The following is a 24638-nucleotide window of genomic DNA, read 5'->3' as shown; positions in this document are numbered from 1 at the left end:
AAAGCATTAAGTGGAGCAATGGGCACCAATGTGCGTGCGATAAACACTATGGGAGTGTCAGACAGTCCTGTCAGACAGGCAAGGAGATCCAGCCTCCTTCTGAAACAGCACAACAGTGTTGACAACAAATGTATCCCCCCCCCCACCCCCCACCCCACCCACACACACACACACTCACACACACCCCACAGGAGGCTGCTGAGGGGAGAACAGCTCATAATAATGTCCGGAACGAAGCAAATGGAATGGCATCTAACACCTGGAAACCATGTGTTTGTTACCATTCCACTGATTCCACTCCAGTCATTACCACAAGCCTTTTCTCCCCAGTTAATGTGCCACCAACCTCCTGTGACACACACAAACACAGTGACATCCAAAGACAGAGTTGAAAACCTCTTACCCCAGTACAGAGAAACAGCTAAACAAGAACCAAGTGTGTCTCTATCCCTAGACACAACAGCCTCGACCCAACCAATAGGAGGCAGGAGGCAGCAATGGTGGGCGGATCCAGGAGTCGTAGTTCCTTAGTTGAGAAGCTGGAGTCATCAGCAAGAGGATAGAAAGACCTTGGGCTCTATAGTGATGGACCAGGCCTCAGATCAAGTGGATACCATATTCACATGCTAATCTATGTGCCAAGGATCCCTGGCTTGGTGGAGGAATCCACCACCTTGGCATGGACACTAGCTTAACATATTTTCATATGTACTAAATGGCCAATAGCAGTGGTGGCTCTCTGTGTACTACATAGCTATGTCTCTGTGTCAGTAAAGGAAGTCCCTGGTGAAGGCAGCCATCTTGGTTTGTTAGGTCTCAGGGTTGGTGCCTGTGGTCATGGCCACTGTCTTCATGTACTGTGTGAAGATGGCATCAAAGGCCTCGTCCCTGTGGATCATGGCACCAAACACCAACGGCTAAGAGAGAGCGAGAGAGCGCGAGAGAGAGAGAGTGACAGGGGAGAGAGAGAGAGAGTGACAATCCGAGAGGAAAGATGGAGGGTGGAAAATCATCTTTTGACACAGATCAATTTATTAACAGTATATTGACCAACACTACCAGACCTAAATAGAGAGAAAACAAACAGTCTAAAATAGACTGTCCATAAGTGTTCCTACCTTCTGGGTGGACGGTGTAGCTATGGAGATTCCCATTCCAGACCCAGGCAGTACAGACAAGACTTTGTACTGTGGGACAAAAACCCCACAGATAAACAACCTTCACATTCTTTTTTTTGGGTGTAATTTACCCCCCTTTTTCTCCCCAATTTCGATCTTGTCTCATCGCTGCAACTCCCCAACGGGCTCAGGAGAGGTGAAGGTGGAGTCATGCGTCCTCTAAAACATGACCCGCCTAACCGCGCTCCTTAACACTCGCCAGCCGCACCAATGTGTCGGAGGAAACACCGTTCATCTGGCGACCGGGGTCAGCCTGCAGGCACCTGGCCCGCCACAAGGAGTCGCTAGGGTGCGATGAGCCAAGTAAACCCCACCGGCCAAACCCTCCCCTAACCCGGACGACGCTGGGCCAATTGTGCGCCGTTCTATGGGACTCCCGGTCACGGCCGGTTGAGGCACAGCCCTGGAATGAACCCGGGTCTGTAGTAATGCCTCTAGCACTGCGATGCAGTGCCTTAGACCGCTCCGCCACTCGGAGGCCCACAACCTTTACATTCTACTACAGAAGTACATTTTTAGAAACCAGTGAATTGAGACATTGGACAGAAGGTGAAGTGAAGATGGAGACACTCACCTTCTGAATATCAGTGATGTCAATCAGTTTGATTACTTTATTCTTTTTAGAGGAGTTTGACCTCGAGCTTGAGCTTTCAAAGCAAAGGTAACTGGGGATGGATAGAAATACACTTAATAAGCATGGAGAAGTAGGCCAATACCTGAACACACAAACTAATACAAAAAACACAACAGGGTGCCAAGTGTGATTTCTACATGTGACAGCTAGGTGTTGGCAGTAGATGGCTTACTTTTCAGTGACAAAGAGCACCCCATTACGGATGTAGTCAGTGGGACTCTTCCTGTCCCTGTTGATCAAGCAGCATCGCCAGCCATTCTCACACACTGCAAACAAAACCAATCGACACACACACACACACACACATTAGTCTGCCACTCCGCAAACACACAGTCAATACTCCTGGTTTCACCGCTTGCACTGCACCAACATAACACAATAAATAAACACTAAGTTCATCATCAACTATGGAAACAGGGTCAACATGTAATAGGGGAGGAAGCTAACCAGGTACAGCGTAGCTGTCGCTGCTAAGGTTTATTCTGCAGTGCTCTACCAACCTGCTAGGGGGCGCTCATTCTCAGACAGATTGAAGACCTCGTGGAAAGAACCCTTCTTAGTATTGTAGACCCTGCCAGTCTGTTCCTCTAGACTGACACCGCATGCTAGGGCTGTCCCTAGACTCCCACGAGCTACCACTGGTTGGATCTAAAAGAGAAACGGGGGAAAAACACAGCAGGAGAGAGGGAAAGACGGAGGGAGGAGAGAGGGAAGGACGGAGGGAGGAGAGAGGGAAGGACGGAGGAGGAGAGAGGGAAAGACGGAGGAGGAGAGAGGGAAGGACGGAGGGAGGAGAGAGGGAAAGACGGAGGGAGGAGAGAGGGAAGGACGGAGGGGCGAGGGAAGGACGGAGGGAGGAGAGAGGGAAGGACGGAGGGAGGAGAGAGGGAAGGACGGAGGGAGGAGAGAGGGAAGGACGGAGGGAGGAGAGGGAAGGACAGAGGGAAGAGAGAGGGAAGGACAGAGGGAGGAGAGAGGGAAACACGGAGGGAGGAGAGAGGGAAACACGGAGGGAGGAGAGAGGGAAACACGGAGGGAGGAGAGAGGGAAACACGGAGGGAGGAGAGAGGGAAACCCGGAGGGAGGAGAGAGGGAAACACGGAGGGAGGAGAGAGGGAAACACGGAGGGAGGAGAGAGGGAAGGACGGAGGGAGGAGAGAGGGAAGGACGGAGGGAAGGACGGAGGGAAGGACGGAGGGAAGGACGGAGGGAAGGACGGAGGGAGGAGAGAGGGAAGGACGGAGGGAGGAGAGAGGGAAGGACGGAGGGAGGAGAGAGGGAAGGACGGAGGGAGGAGAGAGGGAAGGACGGAGGGAAGGACGGAGGGAGGGAGGAGAGAGGGAAGGACGGAGGGAGGGAGGAGAGAGGGAGGAGAGAGGGAAGGACGGAGGGAGGGAGGAGAGAGGGGAAGGACGGAGGGAGGGAGGAGAGAGGGAAGGACGGAGGGAGGGAGGAGAGAGGGAAGGACGGAGGGAGGGAGGAGAGAGGGAAGGACGGAGGGAGGGAGGAGAGAGGGAAGGACGGAGGGAGGGAGGAGAGAGGGACGGACGGAGGGAGGAGAGAGGGAAGGACGGAGGGAGGAGAGAGGGAAAGACGGAGGGAGGAGAGAGGGAAGGACGGAGGGAGGAGAGAGGGAAGGACGGAGGGAGGAGAGAGGGAAGGACGGAGGGAGGAGAGAGGGAAGGACGGAGGGAGGAGAGAGGGAAGGACGGAGGAGGGAGAGAGGGAAGGACGGAGGGAGGAGAGAGGGAAGGACGGAGCGAGGAGAGAGGGAAGGACGGAGCGAGGAGAGAGGGAAGGACGGAGCGAGGAGAGAGGGAAGAACGGAGGGAGGAGAGAGGGAAACACGGAGGGAGGAGAGAGGGAAACACGGAGGGAGGAGAGAGGGAAACACGGAGGGAGGAGAGAGGGAAGGACGGAGGAGAGCGGGAAGGACGAAGGAGAGCGGGAAGAACGGAGGGAGGAGAGAGGGAAGGACGGAGGGAGGAGAGAGGGAAGGACGGAGGGAGGAGAGAGGGAAGGACGGAGGAGAGAGGGAAGGACGGAGGAGAGAGGGAAGGACGGAGGAGAGAGGGAAGGACATAGGAAAGGAGAGAGGGAAGGACGGAGGGAGGAGAGAGGGAAGGCGGAGGGAGGAGAGAGGGAAGGACGGAGGGAGGAGAGAGGGAAGGACGGAGGGAGGAGAGAGGGAAGGACGGAGGGAGGAGAGGGAAGGACGGAGGGAGGTGAGAGGGAAGGACAGAGGGAGGAGAGAGGGAAGGACGGAGGGAGGAGAGAGGGAAGGACGGAGGAGAGGAGAGAGGGAAGGACGGAGGGAGGAGAGAGGGAAGGACGGAGGAGAGAGGGAAGAACGGAGGAGAGAGGGAAGGACAGAGGAAAGGACAGAGGAGAGAGGGAAGGACGGAGGGAGGAGAGAGGGAAGGACGGAGGGAGGAGAGAGGGAAACACGGAGGGAGGAGAGAGGGAAGGACGAAGGAGAGCGGGAAGAACGGAGGGATGAGAGAGGGAAGAATGGAGGGAGGAGAGAGGGAAGGACGGAGGGAGGGAAGGACGGAGGGAGGAGAGAGGGAAGGACGGAGGGAGGAGAGAGGGAAGGACAGAGGAAAGGACAGAGGGAAGGACGGAGCGAGGAGAGAGGGAAGGACGGAGCGAGGAGAGAGGGAAGGACGGAGCGAGGCGAGAGGGAAGGACGGAGCGAGGAGAGAGGGAAGGACGGAGCGAGGAGAGAGGGAAGGACGGAGCGAGGAGAGAGGGAAGGACGGAGGGAGGAGAGAGGGAAGGACGGAGGGAGGAGAGAGGGAAGGACGGAGGGAGGAGAGAGGGAAGGACAGAGGGAGGAGAGAGGGAAGGACGGAGGGAGGAGAGAGGGAAGGACGGAGGGAGGAGAGAGGGAAGGACGGAGGGAGGAGAGAGGGAAGCATGTTAGACCAGGAACAGAGTGTGGGAAGGGAATTAGCTAAACCCAAGCAGCGTATGTGTATTATAGCAGACTCGCTCAAACCAGCGGCTTGGCTTGGACCTCGGCATCACTCAGAGCATTTCACCGCAGGTGACCCAAAGCTTACTCAGGTGAGCAGTTGTTTGGGAAGCAGTGTATATTGGCTGGGGTGCTTGTGGAGAGCGTTGGATACCTTGCTTATGGGGATGTGAATGATAGGGTTGTGGTGTGAATCATGCAAGGCATGAAGCGATGAACTAATACGGGACCATAACAATCTTTCAGTGTAAAGAATGAAACGCATCATAAAATACAAAGATAGTCAGACGGGTTTTGGCTGATCATTTGTAGGAATATTCTCCAGAAAACACACATAACTATTGATAAGTATTATAACAACATAAAACAACCTTTAATAATTGTATGTGATTTTATGGGAGAGTAGTTATGATAGACATCGCTCTAGCAACCACACTTTTGGCACAAACTACAAATACTATTTATAAACCACTATCTTTCCAGAACATATATGAACAGTTTCTACCAGTTACTTCCTCAACACACACAAACACACACAATTTGAATATAGGGTTCCTTCTGATCGTGTCTGAGAATGGATCAAACGTGTACATTCAAAACACCATTATGGTAAACTCTTAAGAATTCAACTTTGGTTAAACACGCCAAATAATACTTTTAACAGCACTGTGGTAGATGCATATGTTTAAACTACGGGGCACATTTTGATCCTTCACACAGACACTCACAGTTATCATGGCTCTACTACTGAATTCCAAAGGGGCAAGGGGTCAATTTGGAATGCAGCTCTAATGACACACACAGGTGATGGTGGCGTACACACAGGCACTCAAAAACCAAAGTGCACACTAGGTAGCCCTACCTTTTCATACCCAGACAGCTGAGAGGGAGAAACAGAAAACTCAGGAGATCAGACACTGACACGAGGGTTCCCACAGTCCTAGCTGCTGTGAACGCCCACGTTAATAGGGAGGAACTGCGACAATGACACACATCAATATGAAGTGTTTATGTATCACAGGAGGTTGGTGGCACCTTAATTGGTGAGGACGGGCTCGTGGTACTGACTGGAGCGGGATAGGTGGAACGGTATCAAATACGTCAAACACATGGTTTGATGCCATTCCATTTGCTCCGTTCCAGCCATTATTATGAGCCGTCCTCCCCTCAGCAGCCTCCACTGGTATGTATACGTACCTATGTACAAAAGACTTGCACATATAAACTGAGTATACAAAACTTTAAGAACACCTGCTCTTTCCATGACATAGACTGACCAGGTGATTCCAGGTGAAAGCTATGATCCCTTATTGATGTCACTTGTTAAATCCACTTCAATCAGTGTAGATGAAGTGGAGGAGACAGGTTAAAGAAGGATTTTTAAGCCTTGAAACAATTGAGACATGGATTGTGTATGTGTGCCATTCAGAGGGTGAATGGGCAAGACAAAAGATACCTTTGAACGGGGTATGGTAGTAGGTGCAAGGCGCACCGGTTTATGTCAAGAACTGCAACATTGCTGGGTTTTTCACGCTCCACAGTCTCCGGAGTGTATCAAGAATATTCCACCACCCAAAGGACAACTCAATATTAGGAAAGTGTTCCTAATGTTTGGTATGCTCAGTGTACACAACGCAGACACAAATGTATTACATACAATAGTACAGAGTTTGAGACATACCCGTCTGGACAGTGTAGCGCCGCCGCGCTCCTTCAGCTGGGGGTCTGTGGGCAGGCTGGTCCACATGATGTGGGGCGTGTCATACTTGTCCCTTAGCTTGGGACAGCTCCGAAACAGGAAGTCGATGATGAAGAACTTGATCCCTGCATACAGCCCTGCAGAGGTGGCACAAGGAAAGGGATGAGAGGAGATCCACTTCCATGGATCAAGAGGATCTCTCCATTTCTCTTTTTTCATCTGGTATATCGACGTCTTTTTCTAATTTCAGTGCTTGGGGCCATCACTGGGTAGGTGTAGTGGGGAGTCGCCCCTATACTGATCAATCAATCAATCAATCAAATGTATTTACAGAGGGAAAAACTCCCTGGAAAGGAAGGAACCTAGGAAGAAACCTAGAGAGGAACCAGGCTCTGAGGAGTGGCCAGCCCTCTTCTGGCTGTACCGGTTGGAGATTACTGTATAAGAGTACATGGCCATTAAGGCCAGATCGTTCTTCAAGACATTCAAGTGTTCATAGATGACCAGCAGGGTCAGATAATAACCATGAAGGCTGTTCTGATCTCAGGTCATGGTTTTACATCTTGTACCTACCCATCATGAAGCCCATGAGTTTGTAGGGTAGGAGACAGGAGCAGATGAAGGCCACCCACAGACCGATGTAGAGCTTCTGAGTGATCTCAGGATGCACCCACATGAACAGGCTGAAACACACACGTTGGTTAACAACCTTAAATACACTGGAAACACACACACACAGGTGCCGGCACACACACGTCACTCACTTCTTTATTTTCTCCAGGACATCTGCCATCTTTCCAAATAGATTCTGTGAAGAACAAACATTTCTTGTGAAAACAGCACATCAACTTTAGAGAGCAACACCTCACATCGCAAAGTAGATGTCATCGTGACATCTCTCGCACTTTCTAAATCAAAGGTGAAGACATGATCACATCACATGATCACAGCTCACCTGTGCTTTTTGAGCGACATCAAGAACTAACTGGAACTTCTCTGAAACGGTCAGATCCTCCTTTGGTGGTTCCTGGGAAAAGAAGAAAGAATGTTACATCCCAAACTATTCACCCCCAAAGCAAAAAGCGTTATGGTAACACCCAGTGCCCCCAAATTGGCAAACACTGAAGGCGTAAGGGCTTGTGGAAGGGGGTAGTTTTTTTTTTAACCTTTCTTAGGTAAAGGGAAATCCCAAGAGGTTACATCATACACATCTTACCACAGGTTCAGAGACCTCCGGCACAATACTCCACTGGATCCTCCAACCTCTGAGAAGAAAGCGGAGAGAGACAAGTTTGACTCATTTCACAAGCAGATTGTCCATGTCCAAGCACATTGTCCATGTCCAAGCAGATTGTCCATGTTCAAATGGAACAACTAACAATAGGCGATGCACGTTGCAATGAGGTAATCTACCTGGAAATGAGGTAATCTACCTGGAAATGAGGTAATTCAAGGAGAGCCTGAGAATGGCTAGGAAGAGAAACAAGGGGACGGCCCAACCGTGCCACGCTGCATTCATATAGATCTGTGGAAAAGAAAGAGGAGTGGGGGAGGGGAGAACAGGTCACACAATCTATTATTTCAATCTACCATCTCGTCTATACTCATACCAAGTATGGAACATCTCGTTACTATGCAATACATATTATATACTGTTACACATGCAGATGCCAATAAAGATATATTTTAATGTAAATCTATAAACAAATATAGATGTTGCTATGTATACAGGGGGAGAGATAGAGATATTGATCTTCATTCCTGGGATCTTTCATATGCTGTGATAGTACACGCGTGTGTGTGTGTGTGTGTGTGTGTACACACTCACAATGAAGGCAAAGGTTGACGTATACACAGAGTGCCAGCTGGATAAGGCAAAAAGGTTCTTCTTGAAGTTAGTGACAGGTTTGGCACCTCGCTCTACAGAGGAATAGAAAGTATTCACTATTAACAAACCACTATCAAGGACTTTGAGACAAAATCATAATGTATTACTACAAACATCTGTCATTGGAATTTTCATATTCTGATTATGAAGATATTTCAGAATATGATATTCATCAAGATACCCCTGACATTGAGTGTGATTGGTACATCTTGTCCACTAAATGCACAGTACTTACTGAGTCGTCTCATGTTTTCAGTCAATCTGAGGACATGGGACAAGAGAAAATGAGTTTTATTCAATTAGAACTCAGCATGACAAAAGCATAAACAAGATTATGTAAGACAAACGCACAAACAGAACTAAACTCATCAAAAAAATAAAATGTCCCTTTTTCAGGACCCTGTCTTTCAAAGATAATTCGTAAAAATCCAAATTACTTACATTTACATTTTAGTCATTTAGCAGACACTCTTATCCAGAGCGACTTACAGTTAGTGAGTGCATACATTATAAAAAAAAATGTTTCTTCATACTTCACAGATCTTCATTGTAAAAGGGTTTAAACACTGTTTCCCATGCTTGTTCAATGAACCATAAACAATTAATGAACATGCACCTGTGGAACGGTCGTTAAGACACTAACTGCTTACAGACGGTAGGCAATTAAGGTCACAGTTATGAAAACTTAGGACACTAAAGAGGCCTTTCTACTGACTCTGAAAAACACCAAAAGAAAGATGCCCAGGGCCCCTGCTCATTTGTGTGAACGTGCCTTAGGAATGCTGCAAGGAGGCACGAGGACTGCAGATGTGGCCAGGGCAATAAATTGCAATGTCCGTACTGTGAGACGCCTAAGACAGCGCTACAGGGAGACAGGACGGACAGCTGATCGTCCTCGCAGTGGCAGACCACGTGTAACAACACCTGCACAGGATCGGTACATCCGAACATCACACCTGCGGTACAGGTACAGGATGGCAACAACAACTGCCCGACTTACACCAGGAACGCACAATCCCTCCATCAGTGCTCAGACTGTCCACAATAGGCTGAGAGAGGCTGGACTGAGGGCTTGTAGACATGTTGTAAGGCAGGTCCTCACCAGACATCACCGGCAACAACGTCGCCTATGGGCACAAACCCACCGTTGCTGGACCAGACAGGACTTGCAAAAAGTGCTCTTCACTGACGAGTCGCGGTTTTGTCTCACCAGGGGTGATTTTACATTGATCGTCAGATTCGTTTATCGTCAAAGGAATGAGCGTTATACCGAGGCCTGTACTCTGGAGCGGGATCAATTTGGAGGTGGAGGGTCCGTCATGGTCTGGGGCGGTGTGTCACAGCATCATCGGACTGAGCTTGTTGTCATTGCAGGCAATCTCAACGCTGTGCGTTACAGGGAAGACATCCTCCTCCCCCATGTGGTACCCTTCCTGCAGGCTCATCCTGACATGACCCTCCAGCATGACAATGCCACCAGCCATATTGCTCGTTCTGTTCGTGATTTCCTGCAAGACAGGAATGTCATTGTTCTGCCATGGCCAGCGAAGAGCTCAGATCTCAATTCCATTGAGCACGTCCGGGACCTGTTGGATCGGAGGGTGAGGCATAGGGCCATTCCCCCCAGAAATGTCAGGGAACTTGCAGGTGCCTTGGTGGAAGAGCGGGGTAACATCTCACAGCAAGAACTGGCAAATCTGGTGCAGTCCATGAGGAGGAGATGCACTGCATGTACTTAATACAGCTGGTGGCCACACCAGATACTGACTGTTACTTTTGATTTTGACCCCCTCTTTGTTCAGGGACACATTATTCCATTTCTGTTAGTCACATGTCTGTGGAACTTGTTCAGTTTATGTCTCAGTTGTTGAATCTTGTTATGTTCATAAAAATATTTACATTAAGTTTGCTGAAAATAAACGCAGTTGACAGTGAGAGGACATTTCTTTTTTTGCTGAGTTTAGATATGTTTTGGTGGAGGAAGAGTACACATGATCTTGCTGCATTTAGGCATCCTTCATGAGAAAGTATGTGGTGCCTGGAAGAATCTCTTGTCTGACAAGGTCTTTTTGTCTGCCTCTCTATCCCATCTCCACATCTCTTTCAGCCGCCAAAACTAACATCAAGGCCATTTCAACCGCCGCACAGTGAATGCTCCTTCCTTCTCTTCTCCTCTCCACCCTCTCTTATGTGCTTGGATAAAGTTACAGCCAGGACAGTTTGAGTCAGGCTACCCATGACTCCACAGGCATGGTGAACACTGAGTGTTCTCTTTCTCTCCTGCTCTCCCCTCTGTCTATTGTACTTGTATTCAGAGTCCCCATGACTCCAGTCTGCGTCATTCAGGAGAGGACTGAGAATCGGAGAAAGAATCGGAGCCCTAAAAACTGATCCATAGCCAGTTGGTGCAGTTCCACTCAAAAAGGTCACTGTATGAACTGGAGCAGGGAGAGCTGATCCTTAATCAGTCCTAACAAGCTGAGAATGACAAAAGGCCAGCTGCAACACACTCAACCTACCACCAGGGGTCAGACAATCCTCCCACTTCCATAACACCATGGTTACAACCTCTGCTGTGCTGAAAGCCCTGGGATTGGCTGTAGGTTATAATAAAAAGCCAATCAGACATCAGGGTGAGCTCATGAGGACAGTATTTCCCATCATGACAGGCTACTTTATGGTGGGTGCTGATGTATAGCACGCTGACAGACTCTAGGCCCATTACAAAGCCATCAGTTTCATTACCCTTATCTAAGCAGCATGTACTCTGTCCTCTGAGCCGGTTAACCTGATGACTACAGTGGCGGGCTGGTCGGCCACTTTTATCGAACGAGAGGGGAGAGGCCGAGGGGAGCAATTACAGAGGAAATTATGAAGTCAGAATCTAAAGTACATCATTTCTCAAAGGGAAAGCATTGGTTGTCTGAGGTCGTAGTGGTTATGGCGGCAGTTCTCACCTCTTAGCGCTTAACGGCTCATCTGGCTCCACCGTGTTCACCTCCGGCTGGAAGCGGAAGTCCTCGATGTACGCTCCAAACCGGTCGTACAGCCATGTCTGCAGCCGCGAGTACATGGTCTCCTTCTGCTTGTCTGCAGGGGCAGAGGAACGGATGGGATATCGTTAGACTTTGTTTTGTTGAATCAGGTCTGTTAGAGCTGGGTTGCAACAAAAGCCTGCACATCCTTTCCAGGACTAGTGTTGGTGACCGCTGCCTATACTGTAGGAAATAACCCTGTTATTTGAAATGGAAATACATTTGACCAACTCAACATTTAACTCAACATTACACGACTTTTGCTTGTAGTAGTATGAAATGTTGTAAGCACAACACTACTGTAAGTATTATTTTGGTCAGGCCTAAGTTAGCACACTACTGTGTTATTTTGGTCAGGCCTAAGTTAGCACACTACTGTGTTATTTTGGTCAGGCCTAAGTTATCACACTACTGTGTTATTTTGGTCAGGCCTAAGTTATCACACTACTGTGTTATTTTGGTCAGGCCTAAGTTAGCACACTACTGTGTTATTTTGGTCAGGCCTAAGTTACCACACTACTGTGTTATTTTGGTCAGGCCTAAGTTATCACACTACTGTGTTATTTTGGTCAGGCCTAAGTTATCACACTACTGTGTTTTTTTGGTCAGGCCTAAGTTAGCACCAGTATTTCTTCATCTGGATCAAAGTGTATCCAAAACACCTTTCTCTCTCACTCACCACATGCTGTATTATCACTAGGGCACGTCTCTGGAACCAATTAACTAACAGCTCTATACCAGACACCTCATTCAAACAAATAGCAGCCCGACATCACACCCAATTAAAATAGACAACACTGCTTATTCCCCAAGACACCTCACACGAGTACCATAAAATCGGAGTCTACAACCCACACAAGTGGCTCAGGTAGTGCAGCTTATCCAGGATGGCACATCAATGCGAGCTGTGGCAAGAAGGTTTGCTGTGTCTGTCGGCGTAGTGTCCAGAGCATGGAGGCGCTACCAGGAGACAGGCCAGTACATCAGGAGACGTGGAGGAGGCCGTAGGAGGGCAACAACCCAGCAGCAGGACCGCTACCTCCGCCTTTGTGCAAGGAGGAGCAGGAGGAGCACTGCCAGAGCCCTGCAAAATGACCTCCAGCAGGCCACAAATGTGCATGTGTCTGCTCAAACGGTCAGAAACAGACTCCATGAAGGTGGTATGAGGGCCCGACGTCCACAGGTGGGGGTTGTGCTTACAGCCCAACACCGTGCAGGACGTTGGCATTTGCCAGAGAACACCAAGATTGGCAAATTCGCCACTGGCGCCCTGTGCTCTTCACAGATGAAAGCAGGTTCACACTGAGCACATGTGACAGACGTGACAGAGTCTGGAGACGCCCGTGGAGAACGTTCTGCTGCCTGCAACATCCTCCAGCATGACCGGTTTGGCGGTGGGTCAGTCATGGTGTGGGGTGGCATTTTCTTTGGGGGCCGCACAGCCTTCCATGTGCTCGCCAGAGGTAGCCTGACTGCCATTAGGTACCGAGATGAGATCCTCAGACCCCTTGTGAGACCATATGCTGGTGCGGTTGGCCCTGGGTTCCTCCTAATGCAAGACAATGCTAGACCTCACGTGGCTGGAGTGTGTCAGCAGTTCCTGCAAGAGGAAGGCATTGATGCTATGGACTGGCCCGCCCGTTCCCAGACCTGAATCCAATTGAGCACATCTGGGACATCATGTCTCGCTCCATCCACCAACGCCACGTTGCACCACAGACTGTCCAGGAGTTGGCGGATGCTTTAGTCCAGGTCTGGGAGGAGATCCCTCAGGAGACCATCCGCCACCTCATCAGGAGCATGCCCAGGCGTTGTAGGGAGGTCATACAGGCACGTGGAGGCCACACACACTACTGAGCCTCATTTTGACTTGTTTTAAGGACATTACATCAAAGTTGGATCAGCCTGTAGTGTGGTTTTCCACTTTAATTTTGAGTGTGACTCCAAATCCAGACCTCCATGGGTTGATACATTTGATTTCCATTGATAATTTTTTGTGTGATTTTGTTGTCAGCACATTCAACTATGTAAAGAAAAAAGTATTTAATAAGATTATTTCATTCATTCAGATCTAGGATGTGTTATTTTAGTGTTCCCTTTATTTTTTTGAGCAGTGTATAAACGCAACATGTAAAGTGTTGGTCCCATGTTTCACGAGCTGAAATAAAAGATTGAAAGAAAAAAGCTTTTTGTGCTTTTTCTGCGGATTTTGTACAGAAATGTGTTTACATCCCTGTTAGTGAGCATTTCTCCTTTGCCAAGGTAATCCATCCACCTGACAGTTGTGGCATATCAAGAAGCTCATTAAACAGCATGATCAATACACAGGTGCACCTTGTGCTGGGGACAATAAAAGGCCACAGATGTCTCAAGTTTTGAGGGGAGCGTGCAATAGGCATGCTGACTGCAGGAATGTCCACCAGAGCTATTGCCAGAGAATTGAATGTACATTTCTCTACCATAAGCAGCCTCTAACATTGTTTTAGAGAATTTGGCAGTATGTCCAACTGGCCTCACAACTGCAGACCACGTGTATAGCGTTGTGTGGGTGAGCCATTTGCTGATGTCAACGTTGTGAACAGAGTGCCCATGGTGGCGGTGGGGTTAGGGTAAGGTAGGCATAAGCTACGGACAACGAACACAATAGTATTATATCGATGCCAATTTGAACGCACAGAGATACTGTGATGAGATGCTGATGCCCATTGTCATGCCATTCATCCGCCGCCATCACCTCATGTTTCAGCATGATAATGCACAGCCCCATGTCGCAAGGATCTGTACACCATTCCTGGAAGCTGAAAATGTCCCAGTTCTTCCATGGCCTGCATACTCACCAGACATGTAACCCATTGAGCATGTATTGGATGCTCTGGATCGACGTGTACGTCGTAAAATCTTTGAAATTGTTGATTTTTTTCTTTGGCATACTGGCCCCTCGTGGGAAACAAACCCACAACCCTGGCGTTGCAAGCGCCAAGCTCTACCAACTGAGCTACAGGGGACGCATGTTGCGTTTATCATTTTGTTCAGTATACTTAAATCTCTTGTGGACAGACAAGTGCATAACATAGGATGGTATCGTAGCGTCTGTCAACCGAATATGGGATGCGGCGACTAACAAGGAACTTTGTTCCGAGTCAGATTTTTTTAGTCACTGTTCATTTGGACAAATCCCAATTTTTCAGGCATTCGCATCTTTAGTATTTAATAAAATGGGACATTTGACCCATGCTTTGGCTGAGGGTTTCCGTTTAAGGGGCTGGAGACTTTGCTAGTCTCATTATTATCTTATCTCATAACCTAATCAAGCATCTGACGCAATTACACAAGATTTCTGTTCTGGGTTTCCGAGATTATCAAATACCTGAATACGTTGTCTGACAAGAAAAGTAAGCAACCATTGGAGTTGAGGCTTTCAGGTAAATGTGATTTATAGGGCAGCCCCAGACAGTCTCCATACGGTGAAACATCTTATTCTCTACAGATTTTTTAAAAGCTACAGCTTGCACTAGGCCTACATAATGCATTTTATTAACCATACTAGCCTATTTCTTGTGGGGGAGGGACAATACCCATTTGAGGAGTTAAAGCAGCCACTAGCAGTACAAAGAAACCCTCATCTAAAAACAAGGCTGACTGAATTAAGTGAAGAACCCTGGTGTGAGATAAAAATCAGGATTTCAGGTCACAGGGGAGTAGAAAGGCAATGTTCCACAGCCGCATTCATACACGTTTATATAAATGTGTGACATTCCCTACAGAGAGAGAGAGGGATGAAATTCATCCCACACCTTCACTGGAGCACTCCCACTTACAAACTTCCTGTTTGTGCTGCGTGTGGCACACACACACACACACACACACACACACACACACAAGCAAGTGCGCATTGCAACGCGAGTGATGTACAAACGTGAGTAACCCACACACCAGGGAAGAGGAGGGGAGAGATTGGTTTTTGATGGGTAGCGAGCAGAGGCTAAGAAAAGCACATAGCTTCACCTCTAACTCCCACACAGAGATGCCGAGCCCTGAGATTCAGAGAGCCCAAAAGACAGGCAGATGAGACGAGTCACTCTTTCAACTCGTCTCCAGCGCCTAGCCTCCATTCCGAACCCTTATTAGACAGGTCATGTGAATTTGAATGGTGAGCGAGGTGGAGTGTTATGGTGCTGGAAGCCTCTGGGATACGCAGTGTCAAGTCTGTAATGACAGACATTCTAAAGATTTGTGAATGAGCTGGTCGGTCATGATTCACATAACCCGTATCTTTATCCCCGTTTCTGGCTGACCTGTACTGTTGGCGGTGGGAGCTGCAGGTGTTGCTCTGGGTGGCTGTGGAGCGGAATCTTCTGGTCTAGGAACAGGAGAGACTAAGCATTAGTAGGAGGTAGAGCATTAACCATGGCTTCAGAAAAACACATTACCTTATTGAGACATTATTGTGCCAGACAAGTGAACGCAAAATGCTTAATAAAATATTGGTGTCACTTATCACAAAGGAAAAGAGATGGAATAAGAAAGATGACATTAACGTTTTTTTCTAGCCTTCAAAATGATTTTGGCACAGAGATTTTTCCATATAAAGCAAATGGAGACTTCACAGACACAGATGTGATTTATATTGAATGCGTTAGACATATCACATTAGAGACCTTTGGGTTTAGTGTTACAAAGGCTATGGTATTGAGGGAGTCACTACGTGCATGACTGCTTATTGGCAGCCTGGCTCGGCTTCTTGACAAATTCCCACACCCAACTCCAGGGAGAGGCTCTATTTTTGAACAGGGACCGACAAGACACAGGGACCGACACACAAACAGGGACCGACACACACAGGGATCGACACACACACACACACAGGGACCGACACACACACACACACACACACACACACACACACAGGGACCGACACACACACAGGGACCGACACACACACACAGGGACCGACACACACACACACACACACAGGGACCGACACACACACAGGGACCGACACACACACACAGGGACCGACACAAACACACAGGGACCGACACACACACACACAGGGACCGACACACACACACACACAGGGACCGACACACACACGGACATAAAGCGCTCAGCATTTAAACAACATTTTGTTGTATTAAATCATTATGGTCTATAAATTGTGCATATAGGCTGTGACCTACTTAGAATGAAATACAAATTAAATGAAAAATGCCTTATTAGGCTCAGCCTTTGAATTCATTTTTAGAAACACGAGTTTGGTCAGAGTATGTGGCTTCAGGCTCATGCGATGGTGCCTGGAGAGCAGGCCAGCAGCGGAGAATATCCTCTCCACGCTTGCAGAGTCACTGGGGACGCTAAACACCCTTTTGGCCACGCTTGCCAGGCTGGGCAGGGATGCATAGTGGTTTTTTATTATTCTTTATTTATTGTTATAGGTAGGCCTAAAGGTTTTTAGGCAAAATAACCCAATCAAAACACAAAGCTCCTTGAAAGTAGGAATATGCCAGGCCTATTGGGCCAAAATCAATGATGGCCTATTGTATAGATAATAGAACAAAAATGAAGGAAACTTTTAAGATAACAGATTTTTTGTTTATAAATACTTTGCTACATTGACACAATTATCTGTTAATTAGTTACCCACCTTGTTCCCTTTTTTTTTTTGCATGTGTACGTAGTAAGTACACCATCATGCTTTCGGGATATGTGTCTTTTCAGATTCCACAATGATTCTTTAGTTGTGGACAACACATCACCGCACTCCTCCTCTTGGTCCTCATCTTTGTAAGTCACTTTGATTTTGCACCTGTGTGTTTTATCAGTTTCTTTATGAAAATATTTAGCGAATTCCATGACAGTAGCTAAAGCAAGGGGCTATAGCAGCACACAAGTAGACTACAAATGCATGCTGGGACGGCGTGCCCTGAGCTCGTGAAGTGAGCGCTACTGGAGCGGGCGAGAAGGCCGACGCTCCAGCCTTTGGGAATCTCGCTCCAGTCAAATTGGGCACGCTCCGCTCACATACTCTGGGACCGGCACACACAGGGACCGGCACACACAGGGACCGGCACACACAGGGACCGGCACACACAGGGACCGGCACACACAGGGACCGGCACATGGAAGCCAGCAGCGGAGCGTGTGCACATGCCTCTTACCTCGTTTTGAGAATTTCCAAGTTCAGTTTCTGTTCCAAGTCCTGCCTTTTCGATCTCTCTTTCTCCAGCTCCTGTTTCAGTGTCTCTATATTGGTTTCTTCTCTAAGTTTCCTCAATTCCTCCTCTGAAAAATAGAGCAATGAAAGCCCATAAGTTTGGCTCAGCCAATACACATTTCTAACTGTTACCTAACTTGGTCCTGGTGAGTCACTGCCACAGGCACCTGTACAAACTTGTAAATCTTTAGCCAGTCACCGATATTGATCAATTAGCACAGTTGATGAGGTTATTGGTAGAATCAGATTCGGTGCCTGGTTAGAACTAAAATAAGTATATGCTGCACTTTAGGAACAGGGTTGCCTAGCCCTGGGAACAGAGATGTTTGCCTAGAATTATATTTACAGTCCCCAAACCATTGAGATGTTACTTGACCGAGCAGAGAGGGGAAGAGGAAGATGAAGTAAAGCATTTAGAACCTGTTGAATGTAGCACAGCGTTCTGGCAGAGAACACCTCAACCTACTTTATCACTGTAATTGAACTATGACCGTAGACGAGAGAGAAATGTCCTTTTCATAAGCGATGTTCCCCCCCATGACCACAGTATAACATACATAAAACAATGGATCTCAAGACTCTTTTCCTCATTGTACTTTTTTAATCCCCAAGATAAATAATTATTTGATATGATTTAAAAGTGATAGGTGAAGGCAATAAGAGCGAGCTAGACTGGTAGGCAACAGGGTATCAACTATGTCAATGTCAACTGTCCTGGTCTGTCAGTTGACCGAGGAGAAAGCCACGGGCAGGTGGCTAAAAACAAACAGTCACTTACAGACCAGCTTGTAGTCCTTCAGTTTTAGTTTCAGCATTACAAGACGTTAGATTGGACCTATGCAGAACTGATTTGGTCAGGCAAGGCATCTCGAGTATGTGGCATGATTTAAACGGCTTATTTCTCACGAGTCCGCTCCTTTAGCCGTTGGCATTAAAAAGGGAACATTCTCATAAACCCATTCCATAATGTGTCAACTGCAACGTACAGGCCAATTCTGGTCCACTTTGCATCTCCTGATGCGGTTGGTGAGAGTGGGACAGAGGAGAGATGTAAAAGAATGGAGGGAGAGATTAGTGAAAAAATAAGACCAAGGCCAAGAGAGATACTACAGAGGAGGGGGAGGAGGGGGAGGAGGAGAGGAAAGAGAGTTCAGGAGAAAGTGGAGAAATTAGAAAGAGAGCTAGTATTTGCAGCTACTGTATGGCCCCCAATCTGTTCACTGTACTGGGAGAAAGTTCACCTCGCAAGCTCAACTCCACAAGAAATTGATAAAGGACCTACTAGAGGGAATGAGTGGTACCGGTTGTAAAGTTCTAGGTTGAGCAACGTCTGAGCTTGAAGGTGACTGCCTGCCTGGCTGTTATAACAGCTTAGTGTTGTTACCAGCTTACCACAAGGTCACCTTGGACAACAGACGGTCATGCCAAGGATTATTTAGCTATTTGATTTTGAATTTTAAGACCCCTTAAGGTATAAAACATATATATAAAATTGGATGAAACATTGAATTTGGCATTACTGCTATTAGCCAATAGAAACGCACTGAATAACAGATTCAATACATGGAACAGATAGTCCCCCAAAAAAATCTAAAGGAAGTTTGTTCTGAAGTGTCGGTCCTATATCTGAGAGATATAAGAAAGATCAGGAAACAATTTTATTTGTTTTTACATGTATTTATCCCCTTATTTTAGGCACTAATCTATCTCCATATATACTTCCATTAATTTTCTTAAACTGGTACCGGGGACCTTCAGACGAGTCTTGTGAGGCTTGTGAGCGTCCTAGAGCACCATCGCGTTCGTGGGAGTCTCACCTGTCAATAAAGTGGTCATATTAGTTTTTAGGCCAAACCGTTCGGACGCTACAGACGTTTTCGTGAGAAGACCGATTTTCGGGATGTCTCATGGTCTATCAAACACCGCTCTAGCTCTGCCACCTTTCACCGCAGATGCGGAAGGGCGATATTGGTGGTTACGGTGGCTTGAGACGCAGCCCATGCAAAACCCCCAGATATCTCTAGCTTAAACAGACAGATTTTGATGGGGATTGTTGTATTATGTTTAATTAGATTTCTGCGCGGGCACAGAAATTGTAGGCTAAGGGTTTTAAAAGACACTTTCTAACCTGACCAAGCTAAAATAATGATACAGGGGATGAGGCTTAGCATTGTTGTTGTGTGTTTGGCAGTTACTGTACTGTATGGTCCTTTCAAATGTTACTGTTACATTTATATAACAAAAATTATTTTCACGTGTTTTCATGACTAGTGACATTTACTCTACAGAGGATGGTTCACTTCATGACCTTATGAAAAAATGCTAATAAGAAATTACATTCTAAATGACTAAAATGTAAATGTACACAGTTGGATAATAGACATTTTCTGAACCTACCACACAACATCAAGCTAATTGGAAAATCTGCCACCATAGCAACACAACCTATGACACCCTTGGCGGAATAAATATTAAAGTGTTCCCCTTGATAAATGAGGAACAAAATGGAGCATAGCCGCCCCCGTCCACCTTAGCAGGGCAGTGACATCATGGCTAAGGCCTTGAAGTAACTTCTCTCCTATAGTCATAGTTGTTTTATGATTTCACCACATCGTCACCCAAAAGAAAGAGCAAAAAGCCCTGTTGTTCACATCAATTTCCACCCATCTTGTTAGCAACAACTTCAGCCCAGAAACCAAGGAGCTGAACAAGGCCTAGGTGATAGTTCTTAATTTAGACATCTGAACAGTATGAGTCATCTGAAGGCAGAAAACAGGTTCTTACTCTTTAGCGCATCCACATCCTGATCTATCGTTTGTTTCTTGCTACATCAACTGTGACTGGGCCACCACGAGACTGGTGTAAACCACATCCTCTTCCTGGTATCACGTGGGATGGAAGTACCTGAATGTACTGAACGTAACTGACATGATGTTGAATCCATTTCAAAGATGACCCCGTCTAAAGCATTAACAAACTGTCTCTAGACAGTGTTCAGGTCTACCTCTTGTTGAGTGAGACGATGTTCACACCATTGAAGTATTTGTATTTCATTAAGGATCCCCATCAGCTACTCTCCCTGGGGTCCAGCAACATTAAGGCAGTATCCTCCACTCTAACAGACAATCTCTCTTTCGATCCCTCTTAGCCTCCAATTCTCAACTTCACCAATGGGTTTGGCCCCCATAAAGCCCTACTGTACAAGGCCTTTTCAGGTCACCACCTCTGTTTCTATATGACTGACTGCTTTTTCTGAATGGGTGCCGCACGGCATGCTAACCTGCTAACCAGTAGCTGCTAGGGTTGCTGCAGAGCCAGGAGGGAGAATAGAAAGCCACGGACGCCCCAGATAGCCTAGTTATGTAAGTCAAACATTTGCATAGAGGCCTTTACTTAACAATGTGCCAGAGAGCATCCTCTCATTATCACATGCATGGCTTCCCATGCCTGGCCAAGCCTCTGGACATGGGGACTGGGGGAGCAGGGGGAGACAGGGAACCACAGCTCTGGGTATGTTTCTATGACAGCGAGTGTTTTAGTCGCCCAATAGGCCCATATCTAAAAGCCATTTCATCTTCACTTCAGATTTTTCTGAGCCAGAGGTGGGTTTTAAAGTTGTTGTACCCAGTTTCCAATATAACTGAAATGAATCTCCGACTTCCTGAATTCTGCTTTCCCACAGTGCCTTGTTTTGGCTAGCTGCCAACACAAGACACTTTTTGTTAACGTCTTCAACGCTGTTGAGGTCGCTCTCTCGTCTTTTATCATAGTATAGTAAATGTCCAACTGTCAGTTTCACTGGACACCTACCGGTATGTTAAGGGAGGTGCTGTATCTTTATCAGTGGCTAACAGGGTAAACAACAGGTTTTTTACTCCCGTTACACTGGCTCGTTAGAGTTCGGTATCTAGCCTGTAATGCTCTACTAGTTAGAATTACAATATTGGGCCTCCCGAGTGTCGCAGCAGTCTATCACTAAAGATTTGGATTTGATCCCACCTGTGTCGCAGCCGGCCGCGACCAGGAGACCCATGAGGCGGTGCACAATTGGCCCAGCGTCGTCCGGGTTAGAGGAGGGTTTGGCCAGCCGGGATGTCCTTGTCCCAACGCGCTCTAGTGACTCCTTGTGGCAGGCCGGGCGCATGTTGTACAGTGTTTCCTCTGACACATTGGTGCGGCTGGCTTCCGGGTTAAGCGAGCAGTGTATCAAGAAGCAGTGCGGCTTGGCAGGGTCGTGTTTCGGAGGACGCATGGCTCTCGACCGTCGCCTCTCCCGAGTCCGTACGGGAGTTGCAGCGATGGGACAAGACTGTAACTACCAATTGGATATCACGAAATTGGGGAGAAAAAGGGGTAAAAAGTACAAAATATATATATCATATTTATATATATTTTTCAATAGTGTTCTATGTGAGGTCTTCGCTTCGTTCATAAAGCTATGTATTGTCACACATTGGCGGTAGATGACAGGGGGAAAATCATACAACAATAACCTACTGTCCCAGAATCAGTGTCTAACAAATAGGCCTACAGGGGTATAGAAATGTGAGTCAACAGACCAATGCCAGCCAGGAAATGCAGCATCTCTTCACGCCCTAATACTTTTCCCTGAGAAACCCGAGCTGTCTGCCATGCTTAACAACAAGTAAACAGCGAGTGGTATGACGTCTTCAGGCCGGCCTGGAGATTCCTTAGGTATCGCTATGCAACCTCACCCAGGCATTTCACAATGTCACACAGGAGGAGGTGGACTCATGTGACTCTCCCTTGTGCTGGCCTGGAGCCAGAGACTAGCAGAGGAACCTGGAAACAATCCTACACTGGTTCTGCCTCATGGCACCAAAGGACAGTTACTTGTTATCCACTCCACATCCCCTGATATCTCTGGGGGCAAGCTGTTATATAAAAAGTGCAACAGAACCTTGGCTACTTTACTAGCAGTGTTTACAAGAACATAATCCATAAATAACACATTAAAATACATCTGATACTGCTACTACCCCATCTAACATAACTACAACATTCTAAGCCATTGTTGAAGGTGTAGCCCTGGTTACACAGGTCCCACCATTAGCGGCGTTGGCAGAAAGTATTTTCAACCCCTGAAAAACTGAAGTAGGGACTCTGCTCAGGCATCTTTCTACACCTGCTACGCTAGGTTACACACGCCCAAGCGTGTCAACAGACGAGGTTGGGTTCGAAGACTATAAAAATGCATTGTGCTTTCTAGCCAGAATAGGTTAATAGTTACCAAGAGCAAGGGAGTGGTCATACAGAATGCTACTGAAGTAACCATTAGTACTACTGCTATCCTCCAGTCTCTGTACGAGTGAACCAGACGAACTTCAATACCTGGCTGCCTTTCTTCTGAGTCGAGTAGCTTATGTAATATCCCCTATTAATAACCACTGCTTTTATTTACTGGCACAGTAAGAAGGTCCCCGTCTGACCTTTCATGTCCTCCCCCACTGCAGCGCCCTCAGGACGAGTGAGCACACGCGCACACACACACTGCCGGTGCCCCTCAAAGTGGATGATCGCCTCCCTACATTATTATTTATTGTGAAATGCTGAATATTATTTAAAATGTTGTGACGTGCAGAGGTCTCTCTAGGATTTACACATCAAGAGAGCAAGGGGGGGGAAAACTAATACAAAATAAACATTCCTGGCTCTCTCTCACTGCAAGGCTCTTCCTGTGGCAGGTTGTGTAAAATGACAGATTGCGAGTGTGAAATCCAAGCTATTTAGGGGAAATGGTAAACAACATAGCCAAGGTATTAATGAAAAACCTATCCAAATACACATACGAGGACAAACACTAAATCAATGTGAATTGTATCCATCTCAAAAGGGTAGGCAACACTGTTGTATGCGCAGTTGTAGAGGCTGATGATATCACAACATGGACTGTCTGTTAGACAAATGTATTGATCGAGAGGCAGATTGGCCTCAATTGATCAGCAATGCAGTGTGTGCTGTGCATGTGTGTAAACATCACTGCGGTCGGGTGTGTTTAACTTAAAGATGCACTATGCAGAAATCGCGCCGCCATTTCCTGGTTGCTAAAATTCTAATAGGTCGCAAATTTCATTTTTTGTGACATAACAAGTATAGTAGTATAGTGTAGAGAATCATTGTACCATCTAAACCACTGTGGTATATACTACATGACCAAAAGTATGTGGACACCTGCTCATCGAACACCTCATTCCAAAATCATGTGCATTAATATGGAGTTGGTCCCCCCTTTGCAGCTATAACAGCCTCAACTTCTGGGAAGGCTTTCCACTAGATGCTGGAACATTGCTGCGGGGACTTGTTTCCATTCAGCCATAAGAGCATTAGTGAGGTCGGGCACTGATGTTGGGCGATTAGGCCTGGCGTTCCAATTCATCCCAAAGGTGTTCGATGGGGTTCGACTGATGCCACAAAGTTGGAAGCACAGAATCGTCTAGAATGTAATTGTATGCTGTAGCGTTAAGATTTCCCTTCACTGGAAATAAGGGGCCTAGCCCAAACCATGAAAAACAGCCCCAGACCATTATTCCTCCTCCACCAAACTTTACAGTTGGCACTATGCATTACGAGCAGGTAGCGTTCTCCTGGCATCCGCCAAACCCAGATTCGTCTGTCGGACTGCCAGATGGTGAAGCGTGATTCCTCACTCGAGAGAACGCGTTTCCTCTGCTCCAGAGTCCAATGGCGGCAAGCTTTACACCACTCCAGCCGTCGCTTGGCATTGCGCATGGTGATCTTAGGCTTGTGTGCGGCTGCTCGGCCATGGAAACCCATTTCATGAAGCTCCCGACAAACATTTATTGTGCTGATGTTGCTTCCAGAGGCAGTTTGGAACTCTGTAGTGAGTGTTGCAACCGAGGACAGACTATTTTTACACACTACGCGCTTCAGCACTCGGCGGTCCCGTTTTGTGAGCTTGTGTGGCCTACCACTTCGCCGCTGAGCCGTTGTTGCTCCTAGACATTTCCACTTCACAAGAACAGCACTTTACA

The 24638-nt window shown here is 47.3% G+C and overlaps 1 protein-coding gene across 4 annotated transcripts in view; it reads right to left on the bottom strand.

Moving 5' to 3' along the window:
* Positions 1-297: 297 nt before the first annotated feature.
* LOC121540694 (GRAM domain-containing protein 4) overlaps positions 298-24638 on the bottom strand; it is a 38175-nt gene continuing 13834 nt past the window's right edge. For 2 of the 4 annotated variants that reach the window (XM_041849728.2, XM_041849729.2), the window contains exons 4-20: positions 17570-17693; positions 15707-15771; positions 11334-11466; positions 8612-8637; positions 8317-8408; positions 7922-8013; positions 7705-7753; positions 7444-7515; positions 7253-7296; positions 7062-7171; positions 6471-6625; positions 5652-5669; positions 2313-2460; positions 1985-2078; positions 1753-1843; positions 1119-1187; positions 298-917 (exon numbers count right to left, since the gene is read on the bottom strand). In XM_041849728.2, the coding sequence (XP_041705662.1) occupies positions 810-917; positions 1119-1187; positions 1753-1843; positions 1985-2078; positions 2313-2460; positions 5652-5669; positions 6471-6625; positions 7062-7171; positions 7253-7296; positions 7444-7515; positions 7705-7753; positions 7922-8013; positions 8317-8408; positions 8612-8637; positions 11334-11466; positions 15707-15771; positions 17570-17693 (1490 nt within the window). In that variant the 3' untranslated portion in view covers positions 298-809. The remainder of the gene's footprint in view (positions 918-1118; positions 1188-1752; positions 1844-1984; positions 2079-2312; positions 2461-5651; positions 5670-6470; positions 6626-7061; positions 7172-7252; positions 7297-7443; positions 7516-7704; positions 7754-7921; positions 8014-8316; positions 8409-8611; positions 8638-11333; positions 11467-15706; positions 15772-17569; positions 17694-24638) is intronic. The other 2 variants (XM_041849730.2, XM_041849731.2) reach the window with 1 other exon arrangement.

Source organism: Coregonus clupeaformis, chromosome 26 (assembly GCF_020615455.1).
Source record: "Coregonus clupeaformis isolate EN_2021a chromosome 26, ASM2061545v1, whole genome shotgun sequence".
Lineage (NCBI taxonomy): Eukaryota > Metazoa > Chordata > Actinopteri > Salmoniformes > Salmonidae > Coregonus > Coregonus clupeaformis.
The sequence above is the reverse complement of the archived record's forward strand: the minus strand, read 5'-3'. Positions and strand labels throughout refer to the sequence as shown.